Below are 24,145 nucleotides of genomic sequence, written 5' to 3' on the forward strand. Positions count from 1 at the left end.
AGGCAAAAAAAGCATTGAGTACATTAGCTTTTTCCACATCCTCTGTCACTAGGTTGCCTCCCTCATTCATTAAGGGGCCCACACTTTCCTTGGCTTTCTTCTTGTTGCCAACATACCTGAAGAAACTTTTCTTGTTACTCTTGACATCTCTCGCTAGCTGCAGCTCCAGGTGCGATTTGGCCCTCCTGATTTCATTCCTATATGCCTGAGCAATATTTTTGTACTCTTAATAATTTGCTTATAGAAAGCTCTGAAAAAGATATATATTTAGATTTATAAAAAAAACCACTTTCTCTTGCTCCCTGAGCTGGGAGCAGTAGAGAGGCAGCCCACTCATGGTTAGATTAGTGACTCCCTTTATATGGCCCCACAGTGGGTGGGACGAGGGAGCATGGAGTCTCCTCACTGTTGTACAGCCTGTGAAAGGGATGGTCAGAACTGCAGGCCTGGCACTCAAGGGAGCTCAGGGGCTGCTTGAGGTGCTTTACCTCCTCCCCTCACCAGGAGCAACTTCCCAGACAGAGGGTGGGAAGTAGGCAAAGCCATGGCATCATCATCATCTTCACATATGTACACATAGTGTGCACCATACTTTCGTCTCAGGGCAACCAGGGAGCTCTGGGAGGTATTCTCTAGCTCACTTTGAGTCAGAATGCCTCCTGGTGATTCTTGTGGGGCAGGGACCTGAGTGTGGGTTTATGACTAAATACCACTATCTAGCCCGCAGTGGATAAGGTGATGCATTTTATTACTCACCTTCATCCTTTGGTTAATTTATAAAGAGTAGTGTTGTGACAGGCTGTGAGGGGAATATGGCTTTGAGCCTCCTGAAAGGGCAAGAACAGTGGCTCTTGTGATGCATTTCTTCAAGAATGGGATACTTAAATCAGGAGGAGGGGAAATAAAGATTCATCAGGGAGCCAACCACTCTTTCGCCTTTGCCCCAAAGGAGAAAAGGCAGAACCTGATTGTGCTACTGTCTTGTTAGTAAAGTATCTCTGTTCCATAAGTCTGATGAAGTGAGGAGGAGGGAGGGTTTTTGCATGTGAATAAGTCAGATAAGAAACATGATTTATTACTTTTAAAATACATGTTAGGAGCCCAGGAAGATTATATGCTGATGATTCGTAGGAGGACACTTATGTGAGAACAAAGGGAGAGAGGAGACTTAATCCATTTGACATTAGAGGCAAAGGGCTAATTAGTCAAATGTCAGGTTTCAGAGTAACAGCCGTGTTAGTCTGTATTCGCAAAAAGAAAAGGAGTACTTGTGGCACCTTAGAGACTAACCAATTTATTTGAGCATGAGCTTTCGTGAGCTACAGCTCACTTCATCGGATGCATGCATCCGATGAAGTGAGCTGTAGCTCACGAAAGCTCATGCTCAAATAAATTGGTTAGTCTCTAAGGTGCCACAAGTACTCCTTTTCTTTTAGTCAAATGTGATTCACGAGAGCAGTCATGTGTGCTATTGTAACTGGACAATTCAGCAGGACGTGTCTGCTGGGGAATTACTTTTCTTTTTCCACCTATAGTGGGAAATTATCATTTCATGAATATAATTCTGATTTATTAATTATTTTAAAAGTCAAATTGATTTTTTTCATATGAAAGGAAGAACTTCTAGGTGCTATTTTACAAATTTCTGCTAACTTCACTTCAGTTCATAGACTTTGAGGCCAGACGGTACCATCTTGGTCATCTAGACCAGTGATACTCAGGAGGGGGCCCGCAGGCCCGAAAAAGCTTCCTGTATAACCCGCCAGCTCACCTTAAAAAAATGTTCCGCTGCCTATCATTTGCCTATGATTTCCTTAGTAAGTAATTTACTTGCAGTGTTTAATTTGTCATGAAAGAGGTGCCGGGGACTCAGCCCCAGCAAGTCCTGGCACAAATTAAACACAAATTAAGCAACTGGAGAGGGGCAGCTCCTGGGTGGTGCCCAGCTCTGAAGGCAGCGCTGCAACCAGCAGCAGCACAGAGGTAAGGGTGGTATGGTAGTGCCACTCCTCTGCGCTGCTGCTGACGACGACGGCGCCTTAAGAGTTGGGCAGCCGGAGAGCGGCAGCTGCTGGCTGGGAGTCCAGAGGTGCGAAGGCTGAACCCCCGCACAAATTAAGCACTGCTGACTGGATCTTAAGTTCTCGTGATAGCGTTGGCTATGACTGAGCTAGGTTGCTGCCCATTTTTTCATTAGGAATGGAAATGGAGCCAAAAATGAATGCAAGTGGGAGTAAACATCGCAAAGTCGACAGCAAAAACCAAGCTTTTAACCCAAACTGGACAGCAGATTTTCCTTTTATTACGCCACCTCATTTAAACGCAAAACCTTTGCACTTAATATGCCAAACCACTGTATCCATCTACAAGGTCATCAATGTGAGGCGACACTTTGAATCAAAGCACAGTAACTTCAACACGGCCTAGCCTCCTGGCAGTGTTGCAAGACGTGACAAAATTGAAAATCTGAAGTCTTCGTATCACACTTCAAATGTCATTCTCACAACGTCAGCGACTACAAGAAAAAGCAACAGCTGCTTCTCTTCGGATAATGTTGGTACTAGCTAAAAAGAAAAAGCCTTTCTTGGGTGCCGAGCTTGTGAAGGAGTGCCCTTGGAAATGCTGGAGGAGCTTTTTGCCGGAGATAAAAACAAAGATGACAATGTGAACCATGTGAAGCAAATTCCCATGTCTGATTCCATGGCAATGCAAAGATTGGAGGTAATTTACGAGGGTTGTTTGTCAGCACTTCTTTCTGATTTAAAAAATGCCAAATACACGTCTCTTGCAGTGGACAAATCAAACGATTTGAGTGACACTGTTCAGCTATTGCTGTTTGTTAGATTTTATGATGGTGACATTTTCAAGGAAGAATTTTTGTGCTTAAAACCATTAAAATCCTACTCCACAGGAGAGATCATTTTTGAAAAGGTAAAAGGCTTTTTTGAAAAAAATGGTTTAGATCTGCAGAAAGTAAATTTGCTTGTTACAGATTGAGGTCCCTCCACGACTGGGAAAGAGAAGGGCTTTGCTTCCTGTTTTGCAGCGACACACCCTTCATTAAATATGCTTCACTGCATGATTCACCAGACTGTCCTATGCGGTAAATTGTCTGGGGACTTGAAAAAAACAGTGGGTATTGTGATGACATTAGTGAACTACATATACACTCAACTTCTAGCTTGCAACATCGTCTTTTTAAACCTTTTTTACAAGACGTTTCAGCTGCATACAGTGACCTGTTGCAGAACAACGACATTGACTGGTTAAGTAGGAGGTGCATGCTAAAGAAGTTTTGTGCAATTCAAAAAGAAATAATCGAATTTCTTTCAAACCACAAGACCAAGGCTTGTGAGTTCCTGGAATTTATAAATGATGTCTCCTCTATGTCACAGGTAACTTTTCTGTGCGATATTATTGGTCACTTGAATTCCTTCAGCTTGCAACTCCAAGGCCATGCAAGCAGTGTTGGGGATCTGTTTGAAAAAGTGTGTGAATCGTGAAGTCTTTCAGACAGACTTTACAGGAAAGATGCTGCATTTTCCCACATTGTATGTTGTTGTTACAGATGAAACTTCAATGAAAACGATCCAAGAATTTCTAAACAATCTGACTGAAAATTTTAAAATGTGATTTGAAAATTTTAAAATTCCAAAGGATTTGCTCTTATTTATTTTTTATCTGTTTGTTGTTTCTGCTGATGGACCTTGCCCTTCTAAAGAAAAGAACATTCTTGATTTAATTGATGAAGGTGCCCTTCAATTAGAAATTGTAAGGCTCCAGAGCTCAGATGTCTTGAAGGCAAAATTCAGAAAAGTGGGACTTTGTGATTTCTGGACTTAATATGCTGAGCAGTTTCAGAATAGCCAGAATCTATTCATCTATCTTTTAACAATGTTCGGATCAACGTACCTCTGCGAATCTGGGTTTTCTACCATGAACATTATAAAAAAACAACGCTGCAATTGCCTGACAGATGAGAGCATCTTCAACAGTGCATGTGCCTTGCCCTGACCTCCTACAAAACACGCTTCATAAAGCTTGCCAGAGATCGTCAATATCACTTCTCCCATTAGAGGTTGCCAGAAACACAGGTAATAATCAAAAAGAATGAGGAGTACTTGTGGCACCTTAGAGACTAACAAATTTATTTGAGCATAAGCTTTTGTGGGCTAAAACCCACTTCATTGGCTGCGTGCAGTTTAATGGTGTCCAGTTTGCAAATTAATTCTGATTCAGCAGTTTCTTGTTGGAGGCTGTTTTTGAAGTTTTTTTGTTGTAGTATTGCAAGTTTTAGGTCTGTAGTCGGGTGACCAGGGAGACTGAAGTGTTCTCCGACTGGTTTTTGAATGTTATAATTTGTGACGTCTGATTTCTGTCCATTTATTCTTTTACATAGAGACTGTCCGGTTTGGCCAATGTACATGGCAGAGGGGCATTGCTGGCACATGATGGCATATATCACATTGGTAGATGTGCAGGTGAACAAGCCTCTGAGAGTGTGGCTGATGTGATTAGGTCCTATGATGGTGTCCCCTGAATAGATATGTGGGCAGAGTTGGCAGTGGGCTTTGTTGAAGGATAGGTTTCTGGGTTAGTGGTTTTGTTGTGTGGTGTATGGTTGCTGGTGAGTATTTGCTTCAGATTGGGGGGCTGTCTGTAAGCAAGGACTGGCCTGTTTCCCAAGATCTGTGAGAGTGAGGGATCGTCCTTCAGGATAGGTTGTAGATCCTCGATGATGCGCTGGAGAGGTTTTAGTTGGGGGCTGAAGGTGATGGCTAGTGGCATTCTGTTATTTTCTTTGTTGGGCCTGTCCTGTAGTAGGTGACTTCTGGGTACTCTTCTGGCTCTGTCAATCTGTTTCTTCACTTCAGCAGGTGGGTACTGTAGTTGTAAGAACGCTTGATAGAGATCTTGTAGGCTTTTGTCTCTGTCTGAGGGGTTGGAGCACATGCTGTTGTATCTTAGAGCTTGGCTGTAGACAATGGATCTTGTGGCATGGTCTGGATGAAAGCTGGAGGCATGTAGCTAAGTATAGTGGTCAGTAGGTTTCTGGTAGAGGGTGGTGTTTATGTGACTATCGCTTATTAGCACTGTAGTGTCCAGGAAGTGGATCTCTTGTGTGGGCTGGTCCAGGCTGAGGTTGATGGTGGGATGGAAATTGTTGAAATCATGGTGGAATTCCTCAAGGGCTTCTTTTCCATGGGTCCAGATGATGAAGATATTATCAATGTAGTGCAAGTAGAGTAGGGGCATTAGGGGACGAGAGCTGAGGAAGCGTTGTTCTTGCGCTACATTATCACTACGAAAGTTTTTTTTTCTCCTGCTGATAATAGCTCACCTTAACTGATCACTCTCATTATAGTGGGTATGACAACACCCATTTTTTCATGTTCTCTGTGTGTGTGTGTGTGTGTGTGTGTGTGTGTGTGTGTCTTCCTACTGTATTTTCCACTGCATACATCCGATGAAGTGGGTTTTTAGCCCACGAAAGTTTATGCTCAAATAAATTTGTTAGTCTCTAAGGTGCCACAAGTACTCCTCATTCTTTTTGCTGATACAGACTAACATGGCTACAACTATGAAACAGGTAATAATGTTGATTTATAAACTTTGTTAAAAGAAACGCTAATAGTTATGTTGCAGTCAAGGTCTTTATTTATTGGCAGCTGAAGTTTTGTTTTGTGTTTTATTTTGTCAGCCTTCTGCACTAATGGCCCGCCTCTCGTCATAAAATACTCAAATCGGCCCATGGGTAGATCTAATTGAGTATCACTGATCTAGACTGACTTCCTGCGCATCGTAGGCCACAGACCCTCTCCCCCGCCCACTCCTGCAATAGGCTCATAACCTCTGGCTGAGTTACTGAAGTCCTCAAATCTTGATTTTAAAGACTTCAAGTTACAGATCCACCATTTACTCTAGTTCAAACCAGCAAGTGACCCATGCTGCAGAGGAAGGTGAACCCCCTTGTGGATCTCTACCAATCTGACCTGGGGGAATAGTTCCTTCCCAATCCCAAATATGGGGATCAGTTAGACCCTGAGCATGTGAGCGAGTCTCACCAGCCAGACACATGGGAAAAAGTTCCCTCTCCCCAGAACTCTCCCCATCTAGAGTCTCATCTGTGGCCCTTGGAGATATTTGCTAATAGCAGTCTTGGATGTGCTGTATGCCATTGGAGGCAACCTCATCATACCATCTCCTCCATAAATTTCTCAAGCTCAGTCTTGAAACAAGTTAGGTTTTTTTACCCACACTACTCCCCTTAAAAGGCTGTTCAAGAACGTCACTCCTCTGATGGTTAGAAATCTTTGTCTAATTTCAAGCCTAAACTTGTTGATGGCCAGTTTATTTCCAGATGTTCTTGTGCCAACATTGGCACTTTACTTAAGTAACTCTTTCCCCTCCCTGTTGTTTATCCCTCTAATGTATTTATAGAGCACAATCATATCTTCCCTCAGCCTTTGTTTTTTTTTAGCTAAACAAGCCAAGCTCCTTAAGTCTCCTGACATAAGGCAGTTTCTCCATTTCTCTGATCATCATAGTAGCCCTTCTCTGCACCTTGTAATTTTGTTGTTGCTACATTTATCTGTATGTTGTTTTATAGTACAAGGAGCACTAGAACTTTGCAGAATACACTTATGAAGGTTCCTACCTTAAGAAGCTTAAAAACTTTTTTTTTTGTTTTTAGGATGAAACATGAGAAAAGTTACACAATTTGTGGGCTGGCATGGCACCCCAAAGGTGGGCAAATAGCATATACAGACACTGAAGGAAATCTGGGACTGCTTGAGAATGTTTGTAATAGAGATGGAAAGAAATCAAGTGGGAAGGTAATAAAAATATTACTTAACCCTTATCTGTAAATGTTAAGCAATCATGCTTATTTTGACTGAGTACATAAAAACTCAGAGCTCTAGCAGCCTCAGCCCCTGTATGGTTTGATTTATTAGCTAATCCAATTTGTGAATGCAAGGTTCAGAAAAATGCTCTTTGAGGATTGTTTTTTCACTTTAGGTTTCCAGTGCAGTGACAAAGGACTACAACAATCTTTTTGATGAAGATGATGACTTTTTAAACACAGACCTGATTGAGCCACAGTCATCTCCAAAGGTCCTATCTAATGGGGAAGATGATGATGATGATGACGACCTCATGCTAGCTTCAGGCCATCCTAGACAACGAGGGGCAATAATAGAGGACGATGAGAACTCACTAGGTACAGAATGAACTGGATTCTACAGCTCTTAATGTTTTTTCGGGCTCTGATAGCATTTTATTGAGTCTTACCTACATCCTCTGTTCAAATATGGCCTCTGTTTTATCACACTGCACAGTTTTTAGTGTTTTCTTTAATTGTTTTCTATCTCATCTGCCATGGTAATCCTCTGATATTAAAGTTTTACCTTCTAGATACTGCACTGATGAAAGTTAATTCCGATCTTGAAAAAGATGATGACAATGACCAAGATAGTAGCATTCCAGTTCTGCCAGTATCAACCACCCAAAGACCTTTCTATGATGGACCAATGCCAACTCCCCAGCAAAAGCCATTCCAGTCTGGTTCTACCCCTTCACACCTCACGCACCGCTTCATGGTAAATCTAATTTTATGTATGGCTGTGTTGATTGATATAATAACTTTTTCAGTAATTACTGACACTACTTCTTGTTTGACTTGCCTAAGACTAAAATCAATTCTTTTACTGTTATCTTGAAAAACTGTAAAATTTGAGATAACTCTAAAGCTAAATAATAAAAGTAGCCTTCTGTTAATACCCAGAGCTCTTAATGGTATACTTTGCACTTAGCACCTTTTACCTGTAAATCTCAAAGTACTTCTAAAAAGATGGGTAAGTGTTATATATATTTATATATCTATACCTATATATCGCCATTTTACACATGGAGAAAGTGGGCTGTAGAGAGGTTAAGTAACTTGCCTAAATCACACATGAGTGAGAAGTTCCTATTTTTACTTATTTTCATGTAGACACAATATTTTGTTTTAAGGGAAAATTAGAATATGACATTTTGTACCTGTGCTATTACATTCTAGATAAAATACTCTTTTAAATCGTTTATCTTCAACTATGACTGAGATCAAGATTTTGTCACTGTTATTTTTAGTAAAAGTCACGGACAGGTTGCGGGCAATAAACAAAAATTCATGGAAGCCTGCGACCTTTCCATGACTTTTACTAAAAATAACTGGGGTGGGAGGAGGGGCTGACTGCTGGGGGGACTGACAGCCTGAGTCCCACTGTGGGAGGAAGGTGGGGACTGACAGCTCCTGCTGCTGGGTGGGGTGGGGGAGACAGTACCAACTCCAGCCCTGGCTGCTGACAGCTCCAGCTGTGGCCGCTGGGAGGCAGGGGGAGGGGAAACAGCTCCGGCCATGAGAGGGAACAGTGGGGACAGCTCCGGCCCCAGCAGCTGACGGCCCCAGCAGCTGACAGCCACAGCCACTTTTAAACTGTTCGTAGGTGTGACTAATTTAACTGGCTTCTTTGGAATTGCTAATATTCTTCACCTTTTGTCTTATAGGTGTGGAACTCTATTGGTATTATTCGTTGTTATAATGATGAGCAAGACAACGCTATAGATGTGGAATTTCACGATACCTCTATACATCATGCAACACACTTGCCAAATTCTCTGAATCACACAATGGCTGATCTCTCCAGTGAAGCTATCCTGTTGGCATGTGAGAGCACAGAGGAACTTGCAAGGTAATCTATAGTGCATCTGCATGGAACCTGTATTGTGGAATTAAATTCAGCATGTTCGAAGAGCTCTTTGAAGTTATCACTTTTTGGTTCTTGATCTTAATTTAAAAAAAAAAATGGTGGTAGATTTTCACATCCTTCCGCTACGTAGATTTAAGAAGTATCCTAATACTTTATGTAGTGCAGGTAGTTTTCTTTGTTTCTTGTTGTTTGAAGTTCTTCTGTCTTTCCAAGTGTATATTGGAAGATTTTAATGCATTGATGTCTCAAACGAAACTCTACATATTAATGACAGAATTTCAGTCCCCTCAAGTCAATAATGCATGATAAGGCATTGTTGGGAAGATTGTTACTTCCCTCTGCAGTAGTAGGAGTGATAATAGAAAGCTATTGTGTCTGAGCATTGGTGCGTAGATGCATTTTAGCTGCAGGGCACACACTGACAGAATGGCTTAAGTGTGTGCACTGTATAGTGCTTCTTAGAACCTGCTGATGAAACGGGCCGTACATACTTTCCAACAGCAGCTGGGGAATGTTCAGGGGCGAGAAAGATCTTCACCCATTTCCTCACCCAGTTCATCCATGTACAACTAGCCAAAATGTAGATCTTCATTTATAAAATGTGATCAGCATCTACTAGTTATAGGAGCTCTGAAAAACCTGTACGTTTTTCAAAGCTTTTTCAAAAGTGTGTCAAATACTTGGGAGTCTGCCTTTTTTGCCTTCTGGTGTTTGAATGTAACAGGACTCTAAAGCGGCTGTATTTTTGCCTTCTGGTGTTTGAATGTAACAGGACTCTAAAGCGGCTGTATTTTTTATTTGCCATATGAAAGATGTTGCACTTGGAATTCCACCTTTAAATGACAAACAGGAATATAATGGGCAGTAATGACCAATGGACACAGGGATCAAGCCCTAAGCATGTAGCCCTATCCCTGGGTAGATCTTACTTACCTCTGACCGATATCTGTGGGAGTTTGTCTTTTTTATTTCTTTTTATGTCCTTGCAGCACTGTATAGAACTATTCATGCAAATAATCTCATCAAATTGAAATTTTAAAAGCAATTTGCTTATGTCTGTCTCTTAAAGTTTAAATTTTAAAAATTAAAAGTTTTAATTAAAAAACCCCCTGAATTTGTCAGGAAAATGTGACAAGATTTGTAGGGCCTCATTTTCAGGTGTGCTTAGCGCCCTCAAATCACATTAATTTTAATTGGAGTTGGAGTTGCTCAGCACATCTGAAGATCCCACCCATAGACTCCAATCAGATTCAACATCATACTTTTGAAGAATCTGGCTTTCTGAAGCTGCAAGTTGAATTGGATGATCAGTCACTGAGCAATAGTGTTACAAATGGTAATCTGCACGTATCATGCCATTTCACTTGTCTGATAGTTGCAGATTGTAGGTAATCCCTCAAGTCTCAGAAAATAATAAAACTTTACAGAGCACAGGTAAGTCGATGGTGTATTTTAAGTCATGCCATCTATTTCAGACTTAAATGTTTAAATGTTTTCCTTTTGTTCCTCTCATTTTTTAGCATTTTTTTTATTCTCATTTTTCATTTTTTTTAGCAAGCTTCATTGCGTTCATTTTAGCTCCTGGGATTCCAACAAGGAATGGACAGTAGATATGCCAAAGGATGAAGATATTGAAGCTATTTGTCTGGGTCAGGGCTGGGCTGCTTGTGCCACTAGTGCAATGCTAACTCGTGTGTTTACAATTGGTGGAGTTCAGAAAGAGATCTTCAGTCTCCCTGGTCCGGTGGTGTCAATGGCGGGACATGGAGAGCAGCTTGTGGTTATTTATCACAGAGGTACTCTTCTTCCTCTCATGCTTTTTTTTTTTGGTTTGTTTGAAATCCCTACCATCTCTTGTCAGTGGTTTCAGGTATTGGTTAACGTGCATGGTCACCAATTCTTCTTTTCTTTTCCTCGCTCTGTGCTTCCTCTCTCCCTCTCCACCAGTAACTCCTTTTATTGCAGCAAACCCACAAATGTCATTAAACAATAAAGCCTACATATTCAAACTTGAGTGCCTTAAATTAGGCACCTAAAAATAAGTAGCCTAATTTTGAGAGGTGCTAAGGATGCACAGCTCCCAGTGACTTCAGTAGGAGTTGTAGGTGCTCAACACTTATGAAAATCAGCAAAAAAAAATTTTGCTTGAAATTTTAGGCACTCAAGTTTGCAGATGTTGGCCTCATTGCATATTTATACACATCTATCGCTTAAAATAGCTTGAATTCTGAAGAAGAATATGCAATAGACATTTAATTGCTAGGCAGGAACAAATGAATGCTTTGATAATTGGCTGAGTTTGTGGGGAGAGGATTGTAACTGTAAGATAGCCATGATCCAACTTGGATTTCAGATACACAGGAGGAAGTTTGTAGAAACTTGTAGTTTGTAAAAACAAGTATTACGCATGTGTTTGTAAGAGCTGTAGCTGAGCTTATAAGATACACACAACATGTACCCACATATCTGAGATCAGAATTGGGCTCTCAGTTATTTGACCTACCAGTTCAGGCATAGACCTGAAATAGAATTACTCAGAGGAAGATGCATTTTACCTTCAGATTGTGTCTAATCAAGTATAAAATTATATTGTTATGCAACACAGTCATTGGGCTGACCTTCTTTTCTTACTAGGTACTGGCTTTGATGGGGACCAGTGCCTTGGAGTACAGCTGATAGAGATAGGAAAAAAGAAGAGACAGGTTTTACATGGAGACCCACTTCCTCTTACAAGGAAATCCTACCTGACGTGGGTAGGATTTTCAGCAGAAGGTAAGATGATGCAGCTATGTGATGAGAATTCCAGTGAGCAACCTTGGCTTTTTTAGGTGGAGAATTTTGCAGAATCGTTCACCTAATTTTTAAAAAATAAGATGTTCCTGTAACTCAAATTTGTTTTTAAAGTCTCTTGACCACTGATCCATCCATCTTCCTCTGATATAAATGTGGTAATTGGAAATTTTAGTGTATTTACAGTATTAAAAAAATACTTTAAAATGTTACCAAAAAACCTTGAGCCAATTGGCTTCCCTCCTGCCTCCCCCCAAAAAAGCTACATCTCTGCCTTTCTACTGAAATAGAAAAAACTTGAGATCTGTCCCAAATATCTGCTTAGGGAAAAGCCTGTGAGGAAAAATAGATAACCCCTGTAGCCTTCTAAGAAGGTCAACAAAGTCTCCTCTGTCAGATCAATGTGTGGAGTGAGTTCTAGAACTGAGGGTCTGTAGCTGGGAACCCTATGCCACCAACCACTCCCCTTTTACATATGCGGGCTTTTAAGTCAGTTCTTCAGCTAACCTCAACTGCTGCAGCATAGCATGAGGAGAGGTGTTCTCTGCAATAGTCAGGAACAAAATTAGAAAGTTATTTTATAGGTTGCAGCCAACACCTTGACTTGCACCTGGACACAAATTAGAAACAAGAGCACACTGTGGACTACAGGTGTCATTCTCCCAGTGAGAAGCACCACTAAATATTCAGAAACTGCATTCTGCACTACCTGAAATGTGAGTGGTCTTCAATGACAGCTTTGAGTGCAATAATAATTGCAGCTTGAGGTAACAAAGACCAGATAGCTGGGCAGCTCTGCATCCAGAAAGAGAGGTTCCAATCTGCTAGTTATACACAGATGAGAAGAACCCTTCTTGGCTATTAATGCTACTTGAGTGCTAAAAAATACTGGGGTTCTGGCTTGCACATCTTATTGACTAAATGCAGATAAACACCCTCGAGTCCAAGGACAGGTATCAGCCCTAACATCTCTTCTGAATATTTTCTGTGCCAGCCAGTATTACCTCTTTCTTCTGTGGATTGAGTCTCCACCATCTAACCTTCATCCAGGCCCCAATTTTGGTTGGATAGTGAGAGAGCAGAGAGACTGCACCATCTGAATCAAATATAGATTATGATTACAGCTGCTAAGTAGAAAGAACAGGAGAACTAGTGGCACCTTAGAGACTAACCAATTTATTTGAGCATGAGCTTTCATGAGCTACAGCTCACTTCATCGGATGCATTCAGTGGAAAATATAGTGAGGAGATTTATATACACACGGAACATGAAAAAATGGGTGTGTATATAAATCTCCTCACTGTATTTTCCACTGAATGCATCCAAAGAAGTGAGCTGTAGCTCACGAAAGCTTATGCTCAAATAAATTGGTTAGTCTCTAAGGTGCCACTAGTACTCCTTTTCTTTCTGTGAATACAGACTAACACGGCTGCTATTCTGAAACCTGTCAGCTGCTAAGTAGCTGAATTTGGGAACTACCTGCTTGGGAGTTTCAGGATAAACTGTAAATACTGCTGTGCCTCGAGTTGAAGAGAGAAACCTTTTTTCTGTTGAATTTCTAACTTCTGAGATTTATAGTAGGAAAAAGTGCTTATTCCCAAAGTTGTGGTTTTTCCTAAAGTAGCTTATTTTCTGTCAAATTCTTGAAATCTTTCAGGAATTTCAATCTCTTACGTATCTCCATGTTTAAATGTCAGTTTGAATAATCTGGCCAGCAGGTGGTGCAGCTTTCTAATCAAACAGTAGCTTCTCCCAAACAGTTTGTACTTTTGGGCTGGAGGACATTACTTAATATTTGGGCATCCTAACCATGTACTGCTGCCTAGCAGCATCTGCCCATAAATCCTCAGTCGTATTGCGGTCTTAGATTGAGTTGGCTGCCAGAACAATGCTTGTGTTTGTTATAAATAGGTACCCCATGTTATGTGGATTCGGAGGGAATTGTGAAGATGTTGAACAGAGGACTTGGGAACACCTGGATTCCAGTATGTGACACACGAGAATACTGCAAAGGAAAATCTGATCATTATTGGGTAATTGGCATCCATGAAAACCCCCAGCAGCTGAGGTGGGATTTTGCAAAGAGAGTTGTTTGTCTTGGTCATGGTATAAATGTTACATTTCCCCTTTAGAATAATAGAAACTGTAGAGAAACTTTAACTAACATGATTTTTAAAGGGTAAATAGCTAATAAATATGCTCAGAAAGTGATCCAATTATATATGTAATTTTTAAAATGGACATTTAATTACTAAATTGACCTTGAATAAAATTGTCAGTAATAATTTGATAAAGAAATTTCTAATGTGTGGCTAACAGGCATCTTACATTTTATTGTGAATTACAAACCTTACTAAAATTACAATTTTCTAAAGCGAATAAGTTTGTAATCTTTCTTCTATGGGGTTCCTAAAACAGCATCAGAAGCTCCCAATTCCATTTGGTCCAGTCCTACATTGCTTTTTTAATACCTTGATCACTTTGTATACTTTTCCTCCTCATATCCCCTCAATAATTGCCAGATCCTGCAGTGGCATCCACATGAGTTGACCCCTGTGCAGATCCAGTCGTAGCTGGTTATTTGTGTGATAATACTTAGCCTATGACTGTGAGGAGCTGTGAGCGAACTGTCATTTTATAGCGCAATATATGACAATAACATTGTTTTAAGGAATTGATAGTTTTCTATCCCTTTTTTTAATGCACCCAAGCATCCTATCTGTTTAATTGCTGATCCACACTAGGTTAGCCTCTTTGTTCAGCTATCTATGACTTCTCCTACATCCTTTTCCAGAGAGGTTCCTGCCAGTTCAGAACCCATCAGCTTGTTTTTTCAGTGGTGCACTACCCTACAGACTGCTGGCAGATAAATTTAGAAAAAATGTACAGTAGAACCTCAAAGATATGAACACCAGAGTTACGGACTTACTGGTCAACCATACATCATGTGGAACTGGAAGTAATCAATCAGGCAGCAGTGGAGACAAAAAAAAGAACCAAAAAACAACCAGCTCAGGGCTTCAGCCACAACGGGTTGGGGCTGCAGCCGCAGGGTGGGGGGGGTCAGGCGTCCAGGAAGGGGGCTCGGGGCTTCTGACCCTCAGGTTTCAGCTTCAGTGCTCCCCCCGTAGCTAAAGCCCCAAGCCCTGGCATGTTCCCCCCCACCCCCTCGGCTGAAACCGGGAATGAAGCCGTGGGGAGCTCTGAGCCCCAGTTCCCCCTGTGAGGCTGAAACAGGGAGCGGAGCCATGGGGCTAAAGTCCTGAGTCCCAGCACTCCCTCCAGGTTTAAAGCCCTGGGACCTGAGGGTCCCCCCTCCCCACTACACCTGGAGCCTTGACACCACCCCCACCCCATGGCTGCAGCGCCAAGGCCCCATAGTTGAAGTCTGTAACATCTTGTTCGGAGTTATAGAACCTTTCAGGATTGTAAACAACCTCCATTCCTGAGGTATCTGTAACTCTGAGGTTCTCCTGTAATTCAAAATTGAGCTTTTTATACTCCTCTGTAGTTTTTTATTAAGTGAAAGTATTTTGTGTCACTGGCAGACTTCAATTCGCTGTCCACTTCCTCTTCCAGCTCTTTAAATAACCCTGGTCTCCAGGAAACTCATTAAAATGTGTATCAAACTGGTGGGATGACTGAGTCAGAGTCATCATGAGTTTTTTCCTCCTGCTCCTCTAAGAAAAAGGGTGCTCCTCTATGAATTACAAAGAACTTTTTATTCAAAGCCACCACAACTGCTAAAGATAAGAAAGCAGGGGAGGCTCATTGTTTGGTGTTTCATTTATCAAACCTTATACAATAACTGACACACCTAACCAGACCAGTAATGCTTCCTCTTTTTTTATGCAGTGTTAAGGAGAAATTTTGTTAATGCTGCAGTGATGCAGCTCTATAGATCACCTTTCCCAGACTGATATTTTACTTAGCTGAACCCTGCAAGAGAGTGCCAACTTAAATGCCATTATAGTGCTCCAATAACACTAGAGTCACTTTATTCAGGACTGTATGTGTGATCCAGTACGTCAAAAAGCAGAACGTGCTACAAGACTGTCTTGAGAGAGAGAGAGAGAGAGAGTGTGTGTGTGTGTTCCCGTCCCTTTCCATCACACACGCCACTCCTCTGCCAAAAATAAAACAAACAATAAGAAAGCCAGCTCAAATTTTGCAATTATCTTCTGTTTTTCTGTGGACCGTGATTTGGATAAATTGGAATTTACGGTTTCTAGAATATACTAAATCATGTGTTAGAAATTTGCTATAATGTTTTTATTGTTTGCCGTATTTAAAGTATCTAAAGTAAACAAGAGAATGGAACAGAGAACTCTGGTGTAGCTGACATTGTGGAGCATATGTTCTGGTCTTTCCATGAGCTTTTATTTCTCTCACCAGTTGTACAGATGTAAAAATACAATTTTTGTAAATGACAAACCCTGTTAAAATACCTCGTTCCTTCTATATTCTTGGGAGACCTGACTTGCAGTTTGGCTTTTCTGTAGATTTTGAGTGGTTTGTATGTGTTTTGTTTTCCTTGGACAGGTGCATTCCTTGTAAAGGAGCTCGGTTCCCTCCTACACTTCCACGTCCTGCTGTAGCAATTTTATCCTTTAAACTTCCTTACTGTCAAATTACAACAGAAAAAGGACAGATGGAGGTATGTAGACTTTACCAACAAATTGGGATGAGATTGTCTTAAGTGTTCCTAGTGAACAGGGGTCCACATTATTAAAACCCCCACTGTAAAGAGGCAAACTATTGAATACATGACAGCACTGAATTAGTGTTCTGCTCCTAGGTCAAGGTTGAGGCACATCGGTAGGATAGTATAGAGAAGCTTCCACTTCTGAAGTCCATCTGTACATAAATAGGGGTCTTCAGTCTCCAGAGCTGTCAGTCTGGCATCTTTCACTAAATTTATTGCAAAATATCTAACCCCAATAAACAATTTGGGAACTGTACTACAAAGAGGCAGCATAGAGTCTGCAGAAGAGATCTAGGTGTGGAGTTTGTTCAGGTTTGGTAGTTCATGCAAGTTTTTTATTATTAAAATAATTGTATGTACCAAAGAGAATAAATATAGAACAAAGTTGATAGAATCAATGTAAGATTACACATTAAGAAATGCTATCTCCCTTTGATCATCAAAATCGAATCTGTCTGCTTTTCAAAAGTGATTAACATTTTTTGGCTGCCTTAGTGTTTGGGGCCCAACTTGAAACCCATTATAGGTGTCTGATTTTCAGGCACTGCTGAGCACCCAACTTTTAAATATCAGGCTCTTTTAAAGTATTTAATTAAGCATGCAAAATTATTAGTCATTCTGAAAGTTTTGGTCTTCAGGTTTAATTTGTCTCTTAAAGTAGAGACTAGTTGAAAAAAGATGCAAATGTAGAATATTCTTTGGTATCTCCGCAAAAGATCTGTACTTTGCTCCAAATTCTGATTTGATTTAAACCTCATTTCAGTTGGGGTGCACATGGTGTAAATTGGCACTGAGTTTTAATCTCCATCTCAGGGGCAATTTCATATGTTTTCGCAAAAAGAAAAGGAGTACTTGTGGCACCTTAGAGACTAACCAATTTATTTGAGCATAAGCTTTCGTGAGCTACAGCTCACTTCATTGGATGCATACTGTGGAAAATACAGAAGATGTTTGTTTTTATACACACAAATTATGAACAAATGGGTGTTTATCACTACAAAAGGTTTTCTCTCCCCCCACCCCACTCTCCTGCTGGTAATAGCTTATGTAAAGTGATCACTCTCCTTACAATGTGTATGATGATCAAGGTGGGCCATTTCCAGCACAAATCCAGGTTTTCTCCCCCCCCCACCCCTCCCCCCAAACAAACCCACTCTCCTGTTGGTAATAGCTTATCTAAAGTGATCAGTCTCCTTACAATGTGTGTGAAAATCAAGGTGGACCATTTCCAGCACAAATCCAGGGTTTAACAAGGGGAAATAGGTTACATTGCATAATGACTTAGCCACTCCCAGTCTCTATTCAAGCCTAAGTTAATTGTATCCAATTTGCACATGAATTCCAATTCAGCAGTCTCTCGCTGGAGTCTGGATTTGAAGTTTTTCTGTTGTAATATCGCAACTTTCATGTCTGTAATCACGTGACCAGAGAGATTGAAGTGTTCTCCGACTGGTTTATGAATGTTATAATTCTTGACATCTGATTTGTGTCCATTTATTCTTTTACGTAGAGACTGTCCAGTTTCACCAATGTACATGGCAGAGGGGCATTACTGGCACATGATGGCATATATCACATTGGTAGATGTGCAGGTGAACGAGCCTCTGATAGTGTGGCTGATGTTATTAGGCCCTATGATGGTGTCCCCTGAATAGATATGTGGGCACAGTTGGCAATGGGCTTTGTTGCAAGGATAGGTTCCTGGCTTAGTGGTTCTGTTGTGTGGTATGTGGTTGCTGGTGAGTATTTGCTTCAGGTTGGGGGGCTGTCTGTAGGGAAGGACTGGCCTGTCTCCCAAGATTTGTGAGAGTGTTGGGTCATCCTTCAGGATAGGTTGTAGATCCTTGATAATGCGTTGGAGGGGTTTTAGTTGGGGGCTGAAGGTGGCGTTCTGTTATTTTAACACAGCTGTTACTCTGAAACTTGTTCATATGTTTTGAAATCTATGCTCACTGATCTATGTATACCAGGGATCTCAAACTCAAATCACCATGAGGCCTACATGAGGACTAGTACATTGGCCCGAGGGCCGCATCACTGAAACCTTTTCATACAATGATACAAAAGTAGAGTCAAAAATGAAAAAAATGAGGAGTAATATAGTATGCTATTAAAAGTCAATGTATTAACTTTTTAAAACTGTAATGCGAAGAGGGGTTTTAATAAAATATAAATACCTGTAACCATTCCTTATGTGGTCAGTAACACTGATGATGAGGTATTGTTTCATGATTTCTGCGTGTATATAAAGTCTGCTGCAGTTTCCACGGTAAACATCTGATGAAGTGAGCTGTAGCTCACGAAAGCTCATGCTCAAATAAATTGGTTAGTCTCTAAGGTGCCACAAGTACTCCTTTTCTTTTTGCAAATACAGACTAACACGGCTGTTCCTCTGAAAACTGATGATGATCTATACTAACAGTCTATCAACATAGCTGTAATGGCAGGAACTTTTTAAAGTAACTATTCATACAAAATACGTTGCCACTTTTAACAAACATTCTTCCCAGCTACTCACAGCAAAGAATCATCCATGATGAATGTCATACCTCAGACTGCTCGTCTAGTCCATGAGGCTCCGCCCCGCCCCTGCCCTGCCTCTTCCTGCCCCACCTCTTCCCATCCCTTCCCCACCCCCATTCCAACCCCTTCCCCAAAGTCCCTGCCTCCACTCTGCCCCCCCCCAGTGCACCGCATCCCCGCTCCTCCCCCCTGCCTCCTGGAAAGTCCTAAATGCTGCCAAACAGCTGTTTGGCGGCAGGAAGCGCTGGGAGATAGACGGAGAAGCTGGGACACGGCGCACTCGGAGGAGGAGGGGCTGGCGGGGGGGAGGAGAGCTTGGCTGCCGGTGGAGTCGGCACCTATGGCGGGCCGCAGGAAATAACGCCGTGTTTGAGACCCCTGATGTATACAGAAGAAGCTTCAGTAAAAAATACTGTATTCTTTTGTGAAGTGTTCAGTGGTTTTCCTCCATTTTTCAACAGTACTGACTGAATGTGTGTCTCATTGTCCTTGCCAAGCAGTGGAAGAAGGACTTCCTGAAGTGTTAATTTGGCTGGAGGGAGCTTGTATTTTAGGTAGTGTCTACAGGGGTTTTTAAACTGGGGGTCGGGACCCCTCAGGGGGTCCCAAGGTTATTACATGCGGGGTCACGAGCTGTCAGCCTCCACCCCAAACCCCACTTTGCCTCCAGCATTTATAATGGTGTTAAATATATAAAAAAGTGTTTTTAATTTATAAGGGGGGTCTCAGTCAGAGGCTTGCTTTGTGAAAGGGGTTACCAGTACAAAAGTTTGAGAACCACTCGTCTACACGCTACAGGACTGAACGGTTCCCAATTGATCCATTGAGCATGGACTAGCTTAAACACAAATGGTTCCGACTGTGCATGTTAGCTCTGTTTATTTGTGTTGCAGACCACTGCAGTTTTGGCCAGTGTCCATGCTAGTGCTGTTTTATACTGTTTCACTTAAAATGCCTTCTGGTATTCTATCCTACAGTTTCTGTTACAGCTCCCAGAAGCAGTGGATTCTGGGGATTTTGAAAGGCTGCCCATGCACTGTAGCACAGTAGTAGTAGGACTGTTCGAACTGTTTTATTCTGAATGGTTTAGCATTGTCCACTCTAGCACTAAACTGGTGAAGGCTCAGATAGTTCCGATTAGACTAGATTCAATCCAGCTGTGAACAAGTATAATATAAATGGCATTTGTTGTGCATGTAAGCTGTTTGGAGCTAGGGTTGCCAACCCTCCAGGATTGTCCTGGAGTCTCCAGGAATTAAAGATTAATCTTTAATTAAAGATTATGTCATGTGATGAAACCTCCAGAAATACATACAACCAACATTGACAACACTATTTGGAGCACTTTTGTGTGTGGATATGATGTGGTTTACAAGCATGCCATAAAGTTCGAATCATAGGACTGCAAGGGACTTTGAGAGGTCATCTAGTCCAGTCCCCTGCACTCATGGCAGGACTAAGTATTTTCTAGACCATTCCTGACAGGTGTTTGTTTAACCTGCTCTTAAAAATCTCCAATGATGGAGATTCCACAACCTCCCATGGTGATTTATTCCAGTGCTTAACCCCCCTGACAGTTAGGAAGCTTTTCCTAATGTCCAACCTAAACCGCCCTTGCTGCAGTTTAAGCCCATTGCTTCTTGTTTTATCCTCAGAGGTTAAGAAAAACCATTTTTTTCCCTCCTCCTTGTAACAACCTTTTATATACTTGAAAACTGTTAGCATGTCCTCTCTGTCTTCCCTTTTCCAGACTAAACAAACCCAGTTTTTTCAATCTTCCAACACAGGTCATGTTTTCTAGACCTTTAATCGTTTTTGTTGCTCTTCTCTAGACTCTCTCCAATTTGTCCAAGTTCTTAGTGTGGTATGTTTTTCTTTTGCAGATAAAGGCTTAAGGACAAATATCTATCTCTTGCCCCAACAGAATGTGAAAAGGAACATTAGAGAATAATTTGATACAAGTTGGTGGAAAGTACTAAGCACTTTTTTTTTCCTGGCCTTTAGTATGCTTTTTTCCCCCTCTCTCTTATTCAGGAACAATTTTGGCGTTCAGTAGTGTTTCACAATCACTTGGATTATTTATCCAAAAATGGATATGAATACGATGAAAATGCTAAAAATGAGGCAGCAAAAGAACAGCAGGAGCTTTTAATGAAATTGTTTGCTGTAAGTAAAATTTAAATGCAAAAGAAATTAAAGATTATTGTTGAGCATTAATTTTCAGTAGATGGTATTTGATGCAGTTTAATTATGGATAGCTACTTTGTCATTTTCTTCCATGTGTACAGTTATCCACCTAACACACTATATGATTTTAGCCACAGTATTGCTTCTCAATCGTGGAAAAGGTGTTGCACAGAGAGAACTACTTTTTTTGCTATACCATTAAGTATTGTTGGCACTCTCTGCCTAATATGTCTAGCACCAGAATACTATAGGTATTGCAGGGTCAGAATTGAATTGTGTTGGCAGTGCTATGTGAAATGTTTGCATACTTCCTGCCCACATTGTGCAAATCCTGTTAAATTCTCTTATGCAAGTAGGCACACTGAAATCAGTAACACTAATCAAGAGAGCCAGGAGAGCAGGATAAGGTCTATTGTTCGTTGTTCAAGGGAGTGTTGTTAAAATTTCACTGTCATGATTACTAAATTTCCAACATTTTTTTAATAAACGAAAGCCTTAATTGATGGGCTTGCATATCCATGCATGCTCCTATTAAAAAACTATTTTGAATTTCCAGGCTTTTATATATATGTGTGTGTGTATATATAATTGGCCAATAGGTCTGTGTTGCCTAAGAAAAGTTACTGTCCTTACAAAATAAGGGAGCTATAAGGTGTATATACAGGTGTCTGGCTAAGCTATACCCCTTATGAGATATTAAGTTGGTGGTGCTTAGTGCCATTACTATGATTAATTATTCTCTTTCGGTTATTCTAGGAAGCATGCCTGTGGAGTGTGTAACTAAAGGATTGTTTTTCTTTCTTAGCTTTCGTGTAAACTGGAACGTGAATTTCGTTGTGTGGAGCTTGCTGACTTCATGACCCAAAATGCTGTCAATTTAGCTATCAAGTATGCATCTCGCTCTAGAAAACTAATACTAGCCCAGCGGCTTAGTGAGATGGCTGTAGAGAAAGCGACAGAGATGGCAGCACCTGAAGAAAATGAGGAGGAGGAGGATTTCCGAAACCATCTGAATGCTGGGTAAAAATAATTTTGACATGATAAAGAAACCTGCAGATTTTTTTGTTAATACGGATATATTCAAAACTATGGTGCAGTCAATACAATTTTATTGTCTGATGCTATAAACATGCAATATATTTATTAGTGTGTGACAATTGGCTCTAATCCTAGTGTGATTCTACTCTAACAATGATCTATATAAAAGTAGAGCTGTGTTGTTCAATAGCTCTACTCCTTGGGATTCATTTTAATAAATTAGCTCTGAAGAGCCAGCAAAGCTAGAGAGAGTGGGTTGGTTCATTTCCTGCTTATGTGGTGTTGGAAGAATTTTTATCGAAGTCACTCAAATACCACAGTAATGAGGGTGGCATATGAACCTATATAGAATAGAACTAATTTCTGATTGCAAACTACTGTTGGTGATGCATGAGGCTGAAGGAACGCAGATTGATTTCTCGAGATTCTAGGCTGAGTTGGCAGTGCAGGGACTTAAGGCTGGTCTACACACAAACTGATCCTGAAATAACTAGATCAGTTTTAATGCACACCTTTTGTTATTAGTGTCCACACGCAGACTTGCACCAAAATAACAAAAATTGTGACTTAAAACCAATTTAGTTATTTCAATGCAAGAATGTGGTAGAACAGCCCTTAGTTGCGATTTACAGCCACAGTGGATGTTCTTTACAGCACCTGTCCCCTCTAGGAATAGACAGGATTAGAGCTGGTATTAAACAGTATCACTAATCCAGTGATAGAAAAGCTTTCACAGCCTTTCACCAGCATTGAGATAATGGCATCACAGTACAGTGCATAAAGTTAGGGAGCTTATTTTGATAGAAAGAAGTTTAATTTTGCAACAAGTTTAAGGCCCATACGTAAAAATGTGTGCAGGTTTCCTTTGGAATATGTGCCTGCAAACAGGTTGATAACTCCCTTCCAAGTAGTCTGCTCCAATTTCCTGGTTCATGAATGGAAGCCACAGTCTAATGTTGGTGATTTTAGTCTCTTCTAGGGTTGGATTATATCACGAAAACTAGATTGTTCTTATTGCCAGATTCAGTCATTGCTGTAAGAGTCTTGTTGGAAAACGAGAGCTTCTGTTTACATATACGCACATCTTAGTAATCAGCAAAGATTGAGAGAGAAATATAGAAAATGTACTTGGTAATTTAATGGGATTTCAGTAAAATACAAGATCATATTTTTAACATTTTCTGCCTAAATTGCAGTTTGAAAATATATGAATCCAGTAATTTGGCTTTGTATTTAAATGAGTAGTTTGTGCATGTAATTGGCATGTGTGCATAATTAAATTATTAGTCTTGAAAACTTGGCCCATTTATATTTTTGCAAATTGTCAACACTATATAGCAGGAGATCTCGGATGTTTTATCCCTTTCCTCAATAGTTAGCACCTTTCTCCTTAACTCTTCCTCCAGAAATGGTTGCAAGGTTCTTCTTATTCAGAGCCCACCTTTCTCTTGCCCATCTTGGGGAGTAAGGTAAAATTGTGTGGTCTGTCTTTGAGCCTTTGAGTTCTGAGTACATTGGAGGTCAGTGCAGGCTGTTTGAATTCAGTGTTGTGAACTTCAAGAGAAAACACAGGCACTTGTGATCCCCCTTAGTGTCATAGGAATACTGTGGTGGTGGTGCTGAACGTATTTTGTGTGGTGGTGGCACTGAAGTGGTTATTGATATTTAATTTATTAAACCCTTGAATTGTTTTGACTGTCATACCACAGATTAATCAACAGCATAATAAAAAAAAAAAAAAGCCCAGACTGTTTTCATTTTATAAAATTAATACAGAAATGTAACTTGGTCTTACTTTATTCCTTTCTGTTAATGAGTGTTCCTCTTTCCCTTTGGATGAGGTGGAGTTTCATGCACAACCTTATTAAAATTAATTATTTCCACTTAGTTATAGCAACTCTGGTACAGAGTGGAGCCAGCCTCGAGTCAGAAACCTTCTGCATGAACAAGATATGGAAGACAGCAAGGAAGCTGATGCAGTTGAGGAAGTGGAAAAAATGCCAGAAATACAAAAATTTAGTAAGAAACACTTTTGGGACAGGTTGGGAAGTTTACACAGACCTTTGTTTTACAGATTTAATAGGAATTAATTTTTCATTGTGGAAATTCCCCTCATAACTTTATAAAATGGATTGGATGATAACACAA

General features: G+C 40.6%; 1 protein-coding gene across 1 annotated transcript in view; it reads left to right on the forward strand.

The window, feature by feature from the left end:
* Positions 1–24,145, forward strand: part of WDHD1 (WD repeat and HMG-box DNA binding protein 1) — a 55,999-nt gene that overhangs the window by 21,632 nt on the left and 10,222 nt on the right. The window contains exons 10-20 of the mRNA XM_073350066.1: positions 6,695–6,836; positions 7,021–7,222; positions 7,417–7,601; positions 8,551–8,735; positions 10,308–10,549; positions 11,388–11,525; positions 13,456–13,612; positions 16,087–16,201; positions 20,807–20,938; positions 21,765–21,979; positions 23,886–24,016. Coding sequence (XP_073206167.1) covers positions 6,695–6,836; positions 7,021–7,222; positions 7,417–7,601; positions 8,551–8,735; positions 10,308–10,549; positions 11,388–11,525; positions 13,456–13,612; positions 16,087–16,201; positions 20,807–20,938; positions 21,765–21,979; positions 23,886–24,016 — 1,844 coding nt within the window. The remainder of the gene's footprint in view (positions 1–6,694; positions 6,837–7,020; positions 7,223–7,416; positions 7,602–8,550; positions 8,736–10,307; positions 10,550–11,387; positions 11,526–13,455; positions 13,613–16,086; positions 16,202–20,806; positions 20,939–21,764; positions 21,980–23,885; positions 24,017–24,145) is intronic.

Source organism: Lepidochelys kempii, chromosome 6 (genome assembly GCF_965140285.1).
Source record: "Lepidochelys kempii isolate rLepKem1 chromosome 6, rLepKem1.hap1, whole genome shotgun sequence".
NCBI lineage: Eukaryota > Metazoa > Chordata > Testudines > Cheloniidae > Lepidochelys > Lepidochelys kempii.